This window comes from Crocuta crocuta, unplaced genomic scaffold, assembly GCF_008692635.1.
Source record: "Crocuta crocuta isolate KB4526 unplaced genomic scaffold, BGI_CrCroc_1.0 scaffold52, whole genome shotgun sequence".
NCBI classification, from domain to species: domain Eukaryota; kingdom Metazoa; phylum Chordata; class Mammalia; order Carnivora; family Hyaenidae; genus Crocuta; species Crocuta crocuta.
This window is the reverse complement of record NW_027528617.1, coordinates 174,939-192,453: the sequence shown is the minus strand read 5'-3', so window position 1 is coordinate 192,453 and position 17,515 is coordinate 174,939. Positions and strand designations below refer to the sequence as shown.

The 17,515-nt window shown below is 37.5% G+C and overlaps 1 protein-coding gene across 2 annotated transcripts in view; it reads right to left on the bottom strand.

The window, feature by feature from the left end:
* ENPEP (glutamyl aminopeptidase) overlaps window positions 1-17,515 on the bottom strand; it is an 84,035-nt gene that overhangs the window by 40,614 nt on the left and 25,906 nt on the right. For both annotated transcript variants that reach the window (XM_077755003.1, XM_077755004.1), the window contains exons 4-8: window positions 13,250-13,370; window positions 10,313-10,467; window positions 9,540-9,653; window positions 6,555-6,689; window positions 4,405-4,470 (exon numbers count right to left, since the gene is read on the bottom strand). In XM_077755003.1, the coding sequence (XP_077611129.1) occupies window positions 4,405-4,470; window positions 6,555-6,689; window positions 9,540-9,653; window positions 10,313-10,467; window positions 13,250-13,370 (591 nt within the window). The remainder of the gene's footprint in view (window positions 1-4,404; window positions 4,471-6,554; window positions 6,690-9,539; window positions 9,654-10,312; window positions 10,468-13,249; window positions 13,371-17,515) is intronic.

Below are 17,515 nucleotides of genomic sequence, written 5' to 3'. Positions count from 1 at the left end.
TGCTCACTCTCTTTCAAAAAATAATAAAATAAAATAAAATAAAATAAAATAAAATAGAATAAAATAAAATAAAATAAAATAAAATAAAATAAAATAAAATAAAATAAAATAAAATAATAAAATAAAATAAAAATGCTGTCACTTTCTTAAGTGTTCCTTGAGCCTTCAAAGAATAACAAGTGGTTAACGTTGCACATGACATTTTCACTCTAAGTGACTATAATTTTCAGGAAGTTACTGTGCCTAAGTCACATTAGTTTCTAAATTCCTTTCATTTGAGGTGTAAAGAGATGAAACAATATTAGATGCCCTGCTCCAAGAAGCCTGGACTAGGGTTGAGACCAGTTTGGAATGCTGCCTTTGTTTTTGTTCTTCTGATTAGTTCACTTCTCAGCACCGCCACTGGAGGGCAGGCAAAGGAAGGGAGAAGAAATGAAAGCCACTCAATCGGTATCCGTTTTAAGCATTTGTTCCAGAGCTTTGCACAAATCATTCATTCTAAATAAAATAACTGGATACTTGAAATAGTAATTAATTGCAACCATAGCTACCTCTTAATGACAATTTCTAGTGAGTAATAGCTTTTTAAAATTAATTTAGAGGGGCGCCTGGGAGGGTCAGTCGGTTAAGCGTGCGACTTTGGCTCAGGTCATGATCCCACAGTTTGTGGGTTCGAGCCCCGCGTCGGGCTCTGTGCTGACAGCTAGCTCAGAGCCTGGAGCCTGCTTCAGATTCTGTGTCTCCCTCTCTCTCTGACCCTCCCCTGCTCACACTGTCTCTCTTTCTCAGGAATTAAAAAAAAAAAACAACCATTTAAAATTAATTTAGAGGAGTTTATTTGTATACTCACAATACCTTGAGCTTAGAACTGTGCAATCTTAGCACTAGAAGGGACATTAAGTATTATTAGTACAACTCAAATTTTGTGGGGGGTGAAGGAAATTGGTGCCTAGAGAGGTGATGAGATTTTCCTGAGGTCCTGAGGTAACCTTGAAAGAATTCTAAATCCTGAACCAGTTTGTGAGCTTTCTGTCAGTGATGTTATTATTGTTACTGCTTTTTAAACCACAGTCTCTTGCTTCTACTGAACTATAGGCTACATGGACATTTATATAAACAGTATATGAAAAGACATCAATTTTGAGTGCCTGGGTGGCTCAGTCAGTTAAGTGTCTGACTCTTGATTTCGGCTCAGGTCAGGGTCTCATCCTCATGAGATCAAGCCCGGGAGCTGCCATGAAGCTCCCTGCTGAGTGTGGAGCTTGCTTAAGATGTGATCTCTCCTTCTCCTTCTTCTCCCCTATTTGTGCTCTCTCTTAAAAAACAAAAAAAGACATCAATTCTATTTTGTCTAGATTAGTACATTTCCGAATACTCTATATGAAGAAATTCTTCACCTTGAATATTCACGATGCAGTCATTCCATTCAAAATTTCATGGTGACCTACATCCCCCGATCCTAGTGCCCCCATTGGCTGGGTTTGGGGTGGTAAGCACAAAAGGAAAAGAACACTGGTTCTGTTACTAGTATCCTAGGAAGGGAAAGGACATGTTGCACCTGAGCCACTGCTGTTCCATCAGGGATACCTCTTATACCCGGAGGAAAAGAAAGCATGGATATATTTCTCAGCTTGATTTCATGACCATATACTGTTTCAAATGCCCCATTATCTATTATCATTTCCTTTTAAATTTTTAAAAAATATTTATTTTTAAGAGACACAGAGACAGAATGTGAGTGGGGAAGGGGCAGAGAGAGAGAGAGGGAGGGAGATACAGAATCCGAAGCAGGCTCTAAGGCTCTGAACTGTCAGCACAGAGCTCACCTTGGGACTCAAAATCACAAACCACGAGATCATGACCTGAGCCGAAGTCGGCCACTGAGCTACCCAGGCACCCCATCTATTATAATTTCTTATGCACAAGCACAGCCTTAAAGATTTTCCAGGTGATGGTTTTGATCTTATTCCCTCTCACTACTACCTATCTTGATCTCGGAGGTGGGGTTTGGGGGAAGGTGATGAGCTTGAAAGAGAACAGAAAGCTGGCCATCCCCAGATTTAGTGCCATGCCAGGTTAGCTAATGAAGAGTCACTTTGGGCAGAAAGTTAGTATTTGCCAGGAAAACATCTTGAACAATATCACGGCTTCAGGAATTTAGGGGCTGCAATCACAGAGGGATGCTAATTCAAGTAAAGATACTATTCAGATACTTGAATGAAGTGAAAGAATGTTCCAATTGGTTTGTGAGCTTAACTGAGTGTGGTCTACACTGACCATATACTGTTTTCAGATATTAGCTAGTGTTTGAAGATTGTAGGAAAAAAGTGAGGGTTTAGTGGTTAGTGGGGTGTGTGTGTGTGTGTGTGTGTGTGTGTGTGTGTTAATTTATTCCACAGCACTATGATGGCATGAAAAAATTAATATCTAATCATTCTGGTTTAGTTTCTAGCTGCATCTGTAGTCACAGGACGGAGGAAGACAGATTTCACTTGAGAAATATTAGTTTTAGACAGGACTGGATTTTTAATTAATTACACCATAGATACCAGGCTAAGGAAAATATGAGAGTATTACTGAATTATTAGAATAGCTATTCACTTTTAAAGACTCCCGGAACATCTCTAGGAGTTACTATAAAAATCATTTAATTTGAAGTCAGCTTTGAAGATTCCAAGAATGTTATCCACCGGTTTAATTTAGAATGAAACTATGCAATTGGAATTTTAACTTAATGTTTCAAAATGAATTGTCTTTGTTTTTCTCTAGGTCATTTATTGTAGACCGTTCATTCACTTAAGAAGCATTGTTTGGATTGCCCATCATGTGTGATGCCATCTACTAGGGACTGGAATATATGCAAAGATATAGGAGACAGAGTTCCCCACTAAAGGTGCTCCCAGTAGGAGAAGATATGATGAAATGTGAGTCTGAAGCTGATGGAAAAGTTACAAAGTGTTCTAATGTACACATAAGAACAAGCACATGGCTTCTCCCTTTCTTCCAGGGTCCACACAGAATTTTTTTTTTTTTTTTTACAAATAGTTTATTGTCAAATTAGTTTCCAACCACACAGAATATTTTATTAATGGACAAAAGAAGTAAAATGTATTGATGTGCTCGCTGAATATTTCCTAAGTCTTGGACTTATTTCTTACATAAGTAGTCACCTAGGAATTTTACCATTGGGTAGAAATGGACTGTTTCTTTTTGGGGTAGCCTAGAGAGTGCTAGATGCCACATAACAAGGCTTGGTAGTGGTGAGAGCTGAAGGAATGGTGAACGGGCACTGTCCTGGGTAATCACATCCAAAAGGAGTGTGGATCCTCTTTGGGAAAGCTGACAGAGTGCTGTTCTGACCTCTTTTCTACGCTCTGGACAGGCATCCAGCACCACAACTCTGCCTAACTACCTGGGGCACCACAGAAGGGAGGGCAGAGAATAAAGGGAAGAAGCTGGAAAACAATTCCATCTCCGGGCCACAGCAGGGCCAACCCGCAGACAGGGCACTTACAGGGACACAGTGAAGCAACACTGATAACATAAAACCCTGAGAGATTTGGCTTTGGTTTTGCTAGCAAAACACAAAAGATGTTTGAAACGCTTTTGAAAATTTATTATCATTTCTGTTTCCAAAAGGAAGCAGGCCCTCTTTATTCCTTGACTCCCCCACATTCCTTGAATGTGTATATTTGCCATTTTTAAGTCCAATAATAAGGGAAAAGTCCTTGTATGAACTATAAGGGAAGACTTTTATAGATACATTTAAATCTTTATGTCATGTGGCTATGGCCTGAATCACATTCCCCAAAATTCATACATTGAAACTCTCATCTCTAATGCGATTGTGTTTGCAGATGAGGCCTTTGGAAAGCATTTAGGTTCAGATGAAGTCATGAGGGTGGGACCCTCACTATGGGACCAATGTCCTCATGATAAGAGGCACCAGAGAGCTCTCTCCCTCTGCCATGTGAAGACACAGAGAAAGGCAGCCGTCTGCAAACCAGGCTGACAGCCCTCTCTAAAACAGGAGTCTGCAGTGCCTTGGCCAGAGACTTCTTGGCCCCCAGAATGGTGAGAAAATAAATTTCCATTGTTTAAACCACCCAGTTGATATATTTATTATGGCAGCCTGAGCTAATACACATGTAAAGGATATCAAAAATAACCAAGGACTCCAAGTAACTTCTCCATGAAATTTCTGCTAAATGGTAATTAGAGACACAGTGTAGCCACTTAACTGGATGTGAAGTCACCTTTTCATGTTTTGCTATTTAATCTATCCCTGAGTAAGGAGAGGAAAAAGTAAAACAGGGATCGTCCTTGATTAATCACATACTGACATTCATCAGCCACGGAGCAATGTAGCTTACGCTTAATACTATTAAAAGTGATAAATCGTACCTGACAGCCTTTTTGAAACTTCTCTGGTGTTATCCAGTCTTCAAGCATTCTCAGAATGGAAACGCCCTGTGGTGGAAAAGAATGACAAATCAAACTAGGAAAGGATACCAATGATCGCTATTGTGACTAGTACTTTCTGATCATATGTGTGAGATTATTTCTTCAGTATGATTCCACTAAATTACTTGGATATAGCTCTATCATTTTAAGATAAAAATGGCATTTGGCACACCCCCTGTATCTAGGCTTCTAAAATAACTAAAAGGCAAAGAGAAATGGATAAAGTGGCCATCATTTCAGAGACTTGGGGTTTAAATAATTATTGCACTTTGCCAAATGAACCAGCAGATGGAGCTTTTCTAATGAAAGAGAATGGTTTGAAAGACTTAGAAAACCCTTATTTTTCAGTGAATAAGGAAAGTAATTCCATGATAAAATTCTGGCTACTTCTTAAATATATTTCAGTACTTTAAAAGTACTACATTTAGTGGAAATAGATAGTTGAGGAAATATCTGATCAAACAGTTTGATATAAATACATCATTTAGACATAAAATCCTCTTCAAAAGTAGTTTATCTCATTTGGTTTTATTTTGTCTGAAGAATCTAATGAATACCTCTGCTCTCTACTTTCTTTGCATATGTTATAAGATTAATACTAAAATGCACTACTTATAAATTTTTAAATCAATTTTCAAGTAACTTGCTGGAAAATCATGGGCCACTCCCCATCCAAATTAGTAATTTTTACTGCAATTTATTAAGTATAAATTATTTTTGCACCTAGAAGACTAAAGGCTTAGAACATTTATTTATTTCTGACCTACTATCTTAAACCCATGGAATATCTAGGACTCAGAAAGAAACTGATAAAATATAAACTGTATATAACTGTAATAAAATATAAACATCTCCATGTGAGTTATTAGAATGTACTGTTAGTGGACTAGAAATGTTTATTTTAACAGAAATTTTTAAAAGAATCATTGGTGATGTGAAAGAAAAATGAGAAGAGAAGCCTAAAAAGATGCCGTGGGAATGATAGGGAAAGCCAAAAATATGATGCTATAAATTTGAAATGGTAATCTATAAAGGCTTTTCTCACTTAAGCCATTTTAACTAGTAGTCATTTTAATAATTATAATATTTTGTCTTAAACCAATACTAGGTATTGTTCAGAATAGCAACATGTATTCATTTCCAGTGGGTTTTGAGCAACTGAGCATAGTGGGTAAACCATGAGCAGCAAAAGGGAAATAACTAAATTATGCTGCATGCAGGCATGAGTATGTTTGGAGGCAGAACTGTAGGAAGGAGACACTGTGGGAGAAAATGGGTCACTGCAGATCTTCACTAACTTTGCAAAAAAAAATTTCATGGATAAAAATGCCCCATCTAGGCGCCTGGGTGGCTTAGTCGGTTGAGCGTCCGACTTTCATTTGGGTCATGATCTTGCGGTTCGTGGGTTTGAGCCCCGCGTCGGGCTCTGTGCTGACTGCCAGCTCAGAGCCTGGAGCCTATTTCGGAGTCTGTGTCTCCCTCTCTCTCTGACCCTCCCCTGCTCACGCTGTCTCTCTCTCTCTCCTAGAAATAAATAAAAATATTTTTTAAAAATGCCCCATCTACAACATGCTAATAAAGTCATCTTTATATCTTATATAAAAATGGATAAAAGGAATTCCTTTCAACTGAGTTGGGTTTCAGTTCTTATTGGAAACACTAAAGGATTCTATAGAAAAGATGTCCCCCCTCAAAAAAGAAAGAAAGAAAAGAAAGAAAAAAAAATGTCCCCATGTATGGCATTTTCCAAAGACCACATGGCAGAAAAAGATTTACTGTCTTTTAAAAGAGCAAATAAAACAATTTTAAATGTGATGCTTAAAGTGTACATGTTCAGTTAGAATGAGAGAGGTTATAAACAAAAGTGAAGGGAGAAGTCTTTAAAAACCTGTTTCAAAATCTTGTGACAATTACCAGCATTAATCGGTTTGACTGAAGAGCACAAACTACTGAATATTCAGCATCCAAAACAAGTTCCACGCTGTTTCCTGAAGCCTGTGAGCATAGTCTAATCATTCTTACCATTTTTAGGCATTTACTCAAAGTCACTACACAGGAAGAGGCTCATACCCATGTCCTGTTTTCCCCACCTTGCTATAGGATATTCCATCAAAGACAGATGTTATTTCAGCAGGAGTTGTCACCGTGACAACAATTGGGTGCGAGGACATCAAAGAATCATCCTCTTGTACAGGTAACACATCTTCAAGTAACATCTGATCTCTCTGAAATGACACAATGAACCAGAGAAATACAGCACTTCCTTTATACTGGTCCATATTTCAAAATATCATTTATATAAAACTGAGGGAAAATAAATGTAAATCGCTCAAATTACTCAAGACCAGCATTAGGTGTCCCAGTGAATCATGTGTTGCACTGATTAATTTGCATGGATTCCATTCCCTTCTTCTATTATAATCCCTTTGACTTCACCCCTACGTGGCAGGTCAAGAAGACATAAGCATCTGTGAATTCTGTTTCTGCCACTTCTGTGTGCCTTTCGGACACGTGCCAAACTTTCCAAGCCCTATTTCCATACCTGTGCAATGGACACCTCACAGATTTGTCCTCAGAATTAAGTGAGGATACATGTTGATCTGCCAAAAATTGATGTTTGGGATTTTTTTTCCCCGTCAACGAAACATTAGAATTTGGATGATTCATAATTAATCAAAGAAAATATTAGTTTTTGCCACAGTTCATCATCTCATTCTAACCCTATGTTTTCTCAGCAAAATACAGGATTGAGAGGTCTAGCTGTCTACTTCCATGGCTCATAACTCAATGTTTCCATTTTCTAGATCTGTAGGTTTAAGCAAGTTCCCACACCCATCAAATAGGGATAATGGGAATTGTTAGAGAATTCAAAGACATAATGCATGGTAAGCATTTGGCATAGTCCCTGCTGGAGTGAAACCCAACACCATAGCTGCTATTACTATTTTGATTCATAATCAATTAGATTCTGAAATCTCATTCTGTTAAATCATTACTAAAAAAAAGAAAAGCTTTATTGGTCTTACTTTATTAAAAATATTCTTCGCAGAGGAGCATACCATATTTAGGTTTTCCAATTTTGTGATTTCTACTTATAATAGGCAAGGTACTATTGTGAAGTGATGACTGCCAATCAAGGTAGTTTTGACCTGGATTTAAAACTTTGTACACATTTTAGGTGCAGAAAGAATTCAGGTGTCAGTGTCAGGAAATTTGACTCTAGTCTTGGTTGTGCTACCAATTGTCTATGTGAGATTAGAAAGTTATATTACCTTCCTGAGCATCAGAGTTTTCACCTGTGAAGTGAAGCTCCACCACTGTGGTACTTACCAGGCTCTCTTACAATCTGTCTTTTTATTTATCTGTCCCCTCTACCCACCATACCATTAACTGGGAATTTCTTGAGGGCAAGAACTATGTTTTATTCAGTTTTGGATTCTCTGTAGTGCCACTGCACACAGAAGACTGAACAAATGGATAAAGAATGAATGAATGGGGGCTCTTGGGTGGCTCAGTTGGTTAAGCGTCTGATTCTCGGTTTCGACTCAGGTCATGATCTCACAGTTCATGATCAGTGCGGAGCCCGCTTGGGATTCACTCTCTCTCCCTTCCCCTGCTCATGCTCTCTCACTCTCTCTCTCTCAAAATAAATAAACTTTAAAAAATTCATAAATGAATGACGATATATGAATGAGTTGGACCATCTGATTAAATTTCACTGAAGAACTGCATACTAAATTCTTCTGAAATTAATTAGTATTTTGAAATACCGAATTGGAATATTAAAATGTTATATATATGTGTGTGTATACATATATATATAGTACAACAATTTAAAATGTTCTAATTTCTTGCAATACCCTGATATAAATCTGACATCAGGTTACTTTATAGAAAATAAAGGACAACATATTTTTTCGTTTCTAGAGTTTAGTTTCAAAAATTACAAAATCAACAGTTTTCAACATATATGAGTGATTCTCAACTAGTGGAAATGTTGTCCCCCAGGGAACATCTGGAAATATGTGGACACATTTTTGCTTTTACAACTGGGGAGGGAGGGATACTTAAATCTCGTATATATGGGCCAGCGATGCTCTTAAATATTCTACACAGTACACAGGACAGCCTCCACCACTGTCAACCACTCCTGAGTTATCTGGCCCAAATGTCAGTAGTTCCATGGTTGAAAAACCCTGACGTAGACTAAAGTTCTAAAGCAGGAATGATTGCAAGTTAACTTTTTCACTCTTCAAGATAGGTTGTGGAACAGGCCAAAGGCTTCAGGTATTTAAGGTTGTCTTTTTATTTTTTTCCAGTAGAGGGCAGTGGTCTCTGTCGTACACAATGTCCTATAATTCTCTACTTTTACGCGTCTACACACTTATGCTTTCATATATACTAACATATAAGCATACCAACACCATCTAAATAGAGATAAAGACAGGCTTAGCCTTTCAGAAAAAAAAATACCTTTAGGGTTCACAGACGCCTTTGTTCGAGGCCCCTAGAGACATGAGGTAGGATAATGGTAGTTCCATGTATTTTTAGGAGCTTTTAAGCTTACAAGAGAGAGAACAATGTTCTTCTTTCATAAAGGAGAGAACCAACTCAGTATATGTCACTTGCTCAAGGTCACATTCCCTGTAACACTAAGTTTATGCTCTTATCTCTTTACCACACTATTTCAGCAACCTCTGTAAGGTAAGTTGTTTGCAAAATTAAACTTAGAGATTTTTCAAAGGACTAGCACTACAGACACTTAAATATTAAATTAAATATGGATTGCCTAAGGTCACTATTTTTTTCCTGCTTTGAAACATGTTATTAAGGGACTCTTTCAAGGATATCCTCAGACTGGGCTACTCAATTGCTCTCTGAGACCTGGGCACTTGCCCTAAGGGAGATAGAATTCAGTGGAGCTGACCGGTTTTACTCATACACACAACTTGGCTTGGCTCTCCAGTTCACCATCACACCAGGCCCCTGACTCGGGGACATTGTCATTGTGTAAAGGTTTCAGTCACTTTGCATGAGGAAAATCGGCATTTGTAGCTTATGTGTTTAGGGCTCACCATTTGCCAATCTTTTTCTGCTTGGTTTACTCCCAGGAACTCAAAGAAGGAAGCAAAGCCTTCATTCAGCCACAAGTCTTCCCACCATTCCATGGTCACAATATTTCCAAACCACTGGAATTATAAGCAATAAAGAGATAGTTAAATTTGTATGCTTGAGGTAGAAAGGCCTAGAAAATTTCAGTACATTTATTTCTTCATGAAAATGTCACTTGACACAAAAGTGGCAGGTATTGTACTTAATTAGCATTCATTTCCAGCATCATTTCTCCTGAATTTTTTCCATTTCTCCTGATTTTTAAATGACCTTAAATTCTCTTTTGTTTATTGCCTTTATTTAGATATTACTGGGAGTATTTAAAGTTATAACAAGGATTCCTGTATATTTACTAAAAGCAAAACAATGTGTCTTAAAAGGTTTTTATGGTAAAATATTTACTAGCACTAAGAGACCTTCAAGTAGGATTTTCTGATTGGCTCTTTCTTATTTGTGGAGTTATTATTAATTTCAGTTACTCCTATAGTCTTAAGCCACTTTGGAAAACAAGCAAAAATTTGAGGGGCATCTGGGTGGCTCAGTCAATTAAGGGTCTGACTCTTGATTTTGGCTTAGGTCATGATTTTGTGGTTTGTGGGTTTGAGACCCGCATCAGGCTCTGCACTGACCGAGCCTCTCTGCCACTTTCCTGTTTGTGTGTGCGTGCGCTCTCTCTCTCAAAATAAATAAATAAACATTATTAAAAACAAGCTAATTTGATGCTAAGATTCTATACCTGATGCACAAGTTCATGGGCAACCACACTGGCCACCCTCTGCTGGTTTGATGAGGCTGATTCCTGAGGGTCATAAAGCAAGTTTGTTTCTCTGTAAGTGATGAGTCCCCAGTTCTCCATAGCCCCGGTGCCAAAGTCTGGAATAGCGATTTCATCTATGGAAAAAGAAACAGTCCCACGAGAAATACTTCTTTGCATTTGTTTATAACATTTCTTACCAAATGAAGTTCTTTGGATGAATGTTTTTTTAAAAGGCTAAAAATAATTTCTTAGAATAAAAAACAATAATCTATTTGTGTGAACTTTTCTGTCTTCAGGCACTCAAACTTTCCATGGAACATTTCCTGTTGACTCCAGATATCAATGTGTCTTCTATTATTCGAGGAAGGATACTAATGGCAATGCTCTTTTCAGGGCTCTGTAATTTTACGTCTTTGTTTCTCTCTGTGCTTCATTTTTATTAGCTTTTTTTTCAAGATTTTTACTTAGGTAACAGAGACCATTTGCTTTGGGGATAAGCTATGAGGAATAAGAAAGTGAAGTTTTTAAAGGAAGATTTAGAAGTGTGGGGCTTCAAAATCCAGAGAAATGTATTTCTATCCAAGGATGCAGAATATTAGGGAATATAAAATTCCACTTTTGTTCCTATTTCTGTACAATTTATCAACTCAAATCCCTACTAAATGAATAGGTTCCCATGTATTTGCATGCATTAAATAATTTGGATCAGCATGAAATAGACTGTATTCTTTCTAAATTCTCTTCCAGACCTACGATGCCAGGTTCTACCAGGACTGTCTATTCTTTATTTTTGTTTGGGCCTATAATCTTAGATATAATGACAGGAAGAGGCGGTGCTGATTAGTTCCATGTTAAATCCCAAAACAGAAAATGCTGAGCTTGGTTAGTGGACAGAATACAGCTTCATCAGTTAATGAAGTGTAATAAAAATGTAATTTTTCTCTTATCACACAGAATTTCAATGAGGCACATAAATAAAAATAAATTTTTATCTAACATATAAGAAAAGGTCCTTTCTGGTTAAAATAAGGATTCTTAAAGCTTTTTATAAAGAATGAAAAATGGATATATCTTCAATAAAAATCAAGATTACAGCAGTAGATTTCTTTTCATGTCCTCTTCATTCTTAGATTTAGCTATTTTGTTGCAAGAACACCACTTAAAGGGTGGAGAAATATTCCCTCCAAGGACCAGTATTTCCTATAATATTATGGAGTACAATTTGTACCTAATATTTAAACAAAAGGACTTTTTTGTGACATAATTTCTCTAGTGAGTATTAGCATTATAATTAATTAACTCTAGTGTATTTAATAAATGAGGAGTGTGATAAGTGCAGAAGACCTCCGTAAAAAAGTCTAGGAAAGAGTTAATTCATGGGGCGCCTGGGTGGCTTAGTCGGTTGGGCGTCCGACTTTCGCTTAGGTCATGATCTCGCAGTTCGTGGGTTCGAGCCCCGCATCCGGCTCTGTGCTGACTGCCAGCTCAGAGCCTGGAGCCTATTTCAGAGTCTGTGTCTCCCTCTCTCTCTTACCCTCCCCTGCTCATGCTGTCTCTCTCTCTCTCTCCTAGAAATAAATAAAAATATTTAAAAAAAAAAGAGTTAATTCAGAAGGGGCTAAAAACGCGTTTTAAAGTATAAAGAAGGAATAAGGAAGAATGAGGAAGAGAAAACGAGAAGAGAGAATAAATTTCTAAGAGCTCCACTTTCCACTTTATCCTGGGTGTTACAGGTGACATAAAGAGAGAAGAGACTTTTAAATTGATGTGCTTAACACTTTAAAAATATTATTCTGATTTTGATGAAAAGTTGTGTCTCTTCCTGTCTCTTTCTGTAATCGTCGGCAGCTGATGCCATTGAAGAGAAAACGGAGCATCTACAAAGTTGCTCAGAGCCACAGCTATTCCAGTGCAGAGAATCTGGCTTCCCAGTCACTTTGCACTGATAATTTGTTAAAATAGAGGCATAAACCAAAATAGAGAAATCAATTTTGGGTTAGTTTTCTTGTTGCCTTCATTTTATTCCTACAGACATCTACATGGGTGTTTTATTTAAAGTCTTTGCTAAACCACTCAAGCTTTACTAATAAAGCATTTTTGCTATTGGTCATATCCATACCATTTTGATTACAGCCCTATTTTTATTTTAAAAAGAAAACATGCCCGCCCCCCCAGTTAGAAAAAATATATACTGGGGTGCCTGGATGGCTCAGTTGGTTGGTTGTCCGACTTCAGCTCAGGTTATGATCTCGTAGTTCGTGGGTTCAAGCCCTACGTCGGACTCTGTGCTGACAGCTCGGAGCCTGGAGGCTGCTTCAGAATCTGTATCTCCCTCTCTCTGTGCCCCTCCCCTGCTCACACTCTGTCTCTCTATCAAAAATAAACATTAAAAATTTAAAAAATATATATATATATGTATGTATATTTATGAAAGGAGCACCAGTGTGTTGTTTCATTTTAACTGCTGGAGAATCCAGAATTAGTTTTGTACAATGGAAGGACTAGAAGCACATGGGACTCCGAAAGCATCATTTATCCCTTTTAGTTATCAGTTCATTGATGGGAGAGGTGCAGTGTAGGCTAGTGCAATGGTAATGATTTTGAAATCAACTAATTTAGGTTGCTATTTCTGGCTCCATTATTATCAACATGTGCAGTTCCACACAATACTTTAATCCTTATTTGGAAGTAAAAGTCTATGCATTTAACAGGGAAGAACAGAGTAAGTAAGGACGTTATTCTTGAAGTAATCCAAAATGCATATTTTAGGATCTAATAAATATTAGACACATATTTTAAGCATATAATAAAAAGACTAAGGGGTGACTATGAACTAAAAATGCTAAAACTGGAGGAAATAACTTAGGTGAAAGCAAAGGCAATATTAAAAATTAGAAAATGAAAAACGAGTCTCACCTAATTTAGGAAGAGCATAATCCATTGCAAAGTATTCTTCAAAATAATCAAACACAATTTTAGTTATGTTTGCAGCATATTCGGCTGTGTGCTTTTGCTCTGGTTGGACATATATAGTGAGCTATTAAACAAAACACAAAAATTCAGTGAAAATTATTCTTTGTTTGACAAAACACACAAAAACTATGACATATAACACAGTGGAAGGAAGGTGAGCTTTGGAGCCAGGTAGAGACTTATTTGAATCCCAGTTCTGAGTGGTTTTGAACAAATCACTTCTCATCTCCAAGGCTGATGCATGAAGGAAATAATACTGCATAACACTCTGAGTAATTTCAATAACTAGAAATAATGTAAGTCACAATAACTGGCATAGGGTCCAATACATTTTAAAAATGTTATTACTTTTTTCCACTTAGAATATATATTCTTAATATCTATGCCTCTACCTATTTTTCTATCAATTTCTTCCTCCCTTCCTCCCTTCCTCCCTCCCTTCCTTCCTTCCTTCCTTCCTTCCTTCCTCTCTCTCTCTCTCTTTGTATACCCTGCCTTTGAGGAAACGAGTCATGTGATTTTCTCATCTAAAGAAGCCCTTAGATACTTTATTTTTGCTTGTACTATTCTATCCATTACTGCCCAAATTATCCTTTTGATACTTTAACTATTTGACTCTCAGAGTCTAAAATATAGTGATTCAAAATTTTCTGAGAGGGAGGAATCTTAACAAACTACATCAATTCTCTATTTGTGTGCCTATGACATGGTTTATAAATCAAATCCAAGTGTAGACTTTTTACTCCCCAGTTTCAAGCATGTATGACCCAGAATAGCCAACACAATACTGAAGGAGAAAAACTAAGTTGGAGGATTGATACCACCTGACTTAAAGACTTACTATAAAGCTACATTAATCAAGATGATGTGATATTAGCAAAATAATAGACAAATAGATCAGTACAACACAATAGAGGGCCCAGAAATAGACCCAATAAAAATGTTAAATGATCTTTGACAAGGAAGCAAAGGCAATACAATGGAACAAAGATAGTGTTTTCAACCAATGGTGCTGGAACAACTGAACCTCACGTGCAAAAAAATGAATTTAGATACTGACCTTACACCCTTCACAAAAATGACCTTAAGAGGGATTGCAGACCTAAATGTAAATTGCAAAACTGTAAAACTCCTAGAAGATAACATAGGAGAAAACTTAGATGACCTTGGGTATGAAGATAACTTCTTGCAACACCAAAAGCCTGATCTATGAAAGATATAATTGATATTTTGGACTTCATTAAAAACTTCCACTCTGTGAAAGACAATGTCAAGAGAATAAGAAGACAAACCACAGACTGGGAGAAAATATTTGCAAGAGAAACATCCGATAAAGGACTGTTACCCAACACACACAAAGAACTCTTAAAACTCAACAAGAAGAAAAGAAACCTGATTAAAACATGGGCCAAAGACCTTAATGAACACCTCATCAATGAAGAGACAGAGATGGCAAACGTGTACACGAAAAGATGCTCCCCATCATATGTCATCAAGGAGATGCAACGATAAGGTACTACCACACACCCCCACTAATGCCGTAATCTGGAACACTGACAACAATAAATGCTAGCAAGGATATGGAGCTCCCATACATCACTGCTGGGGATGCTAAATGGTACAGCCAGTTTGGAAGCCAATTTGGCAGTTTCTTAAAAAACGAAATATACCCTTACTATATGATCCAGCAATTGTGCTCCTTTATATTTACGTAAAGATTTTAAAACATGTCCAACAAATACCTGCACGTAAATGTTTATAGCAGCTTTGCTCATAATTCCCAACACTTGGAAGCACCAAGATGTCATTCAGTAGATAAATAGCTAAGCTGTGGTCCACCCAGACAATGGAATATTACTCTGTGCTAAAAAGAAATAAGCTCTCAAGCCATGAAAAGACAGGGAGAAATCTTAAATACATAATCCTAACTGAAAGAAGCCAGTCTGAAAAGGCCTCATACTGTATCACTCCAATGATATTAATTTTGGAAGAGTCAAAACTATGGAGACATTAAAGAGATCCGTAGTTGCTAGGGTTGGGAGGTGGAGGAAGAAGGAAATCTGAATGAAGGGACCACAGAGGATTTTTAGGGCAGTGAAAGTAATCTGTATGATATAATAACGATACAAAAATAACATTATACATTTGTCCAAATCCATAGAATGTACAATGCCAAGAATGAAACCTAAGGTAAACTATGGATTTTGGATATTATGATGTGTCAATGTAGGTTCATCTTTCATAAAAATAAAAAAAGAAAGAAATTACTATTTGGAGGAGTAATGGTTATAATGGGGGAGGCTACACATATGTGGGGGCAGGATGTACATGTAAAATCTTCATAACTGCCCTTCAATTTAATTGTAAACTTAAGACTGCTCTAAAGAAGTCTTTTAAAAATAACTGTGAGGAATTCAAGTGAAGTGTACTTGCTGGACTTACGACCTGATTCAAATCCCTCAAGTGAAGCAAAATATGCAGCCATTTGGTAAATCCAACCCCATCTACCTAACTGGAACAGGTGACTCATAATTTTAAAAAAGGAAAAAAGAGAAATTATGCCTACTTTCTTCCCTAATAAGGAATAATAAGTCCAAAAGCATTGCTGGTTTTGGTATCCTTTTAGGCACACATCTTGAGCCATTTTTCCTTAGATGTGAAAATCAGTGGGAAGATCCAATAATTTAATGGACAAGTACTGAAGTGCCTGGGTAGCTTGGTCAGTAAAGTATTCAACCCTTGATTTTGGCTTAGGTCATGACCATACGGTTAGTGGGATTGAGTCCCGCATCAAGCTCTGTGCTGATGACTCAGAGCCTGCTTGGGATTTTCTCTCTCCCCTTCTCTCCACCCCTCCCCTGCTCATGTGCATGCATGCTCTCTCAAAATAAATAAACATTTTTTAAGAAGTAAATAAAGGACAAGTACTAAAAGAGCATCCCTGAAATTACTAGTGCTGGCTCACTGTTCCCATATCCACTGGGTCATTGACATCCTTGCTTTATTTGCAAAAGTAAGGATGTGTTCATCTGCATCTCTAAAGGCAACACTAGTCATTCAACTATCATCCCAACATCCTTTGAGGTTTGTTTTTGTTGTTTCAGTTGCCAGGAGAGGTGATACATTTTCTCACTGTTCTCTTTTTCTACTTAAACAATGACATGCATTTTCCAAGAAGTTAAGTGAAACTAAGGATCCAGTTGGTGGCCACTATACAGAACGAAGGTAATTGCCCCCTATGAAATCAAAACCATCATGACTAGATAGGATAGCCGCATTGTACACAGAAATATTCACATCTATTCTCATTAAAAAACTTCAGGAAGGTAGTTCCATCCTGACTTCCTCCACTGTTATCTACACACTGCTTTTGTGCCATCCATAATGTTTGAACAATGAAAGAGGGTTGAGAAAGAGGGAGAAAAAGGAAGAAGTAATAACACTGAGTCCCTAGACTCACACCGTTGTGAGTTAAGAGGAAGGAGAGATAATAGTNCAGGGGGAAAAAGGGGGGGGGGGGAGAAAGACTCTGCTTTTTCTACCAGATCTTCTTTCCCATGCTAATTGATTGACTCCCTTTAAGCACAATGCTTGTAAGACAACATATTCTGGTTTTTCTCACTCTAGATTTCTGTTGGCAGACTGATATTAATGTAAATTCAATCAAAATGAAAGCAGTCCTTTCCTTTTTTGTCTCTAAGAAACTTAAGCCCACAGAGGTGTGTTCTGTCGTTATAGTCTAACCAGTCTGAAGATCACATGGGATCCATGACTCTTATTTTGAAGAGTCATTGATCATATTTTAGGACCATTGCTCTGATGAACTGAGCTCTAAGCGATCACAGAATATATAGATTCAGACATTAATCTTGTGTAACATAACCAACCAAAGTTTATCTACAAGTGTGCCCTAACTGCTATATAGAATAAACATATTCTAGAAGACTCTACCAACTGCCAACATTGTGTGTTATTTGAAGCTTCAAAATCTTTCATGTGGCATCCATTTCATAGGAGGTCATCTGTTAAGTTCAGATTTGGTGATTTAAGCATTCTTCCCTCTGCTGCTGCCTTCACTTGTCCTCTGCTGAGTCTTTCCTGCTCTCTGACCTCGTCTTCAGCTTATGGTCCATCTGATCTCCCACTCCTTTCTGTGGGCTTTAGTAAAGGTGGCTAGAATTCCTCCACCATCAGCTAAGCCTCAGTACT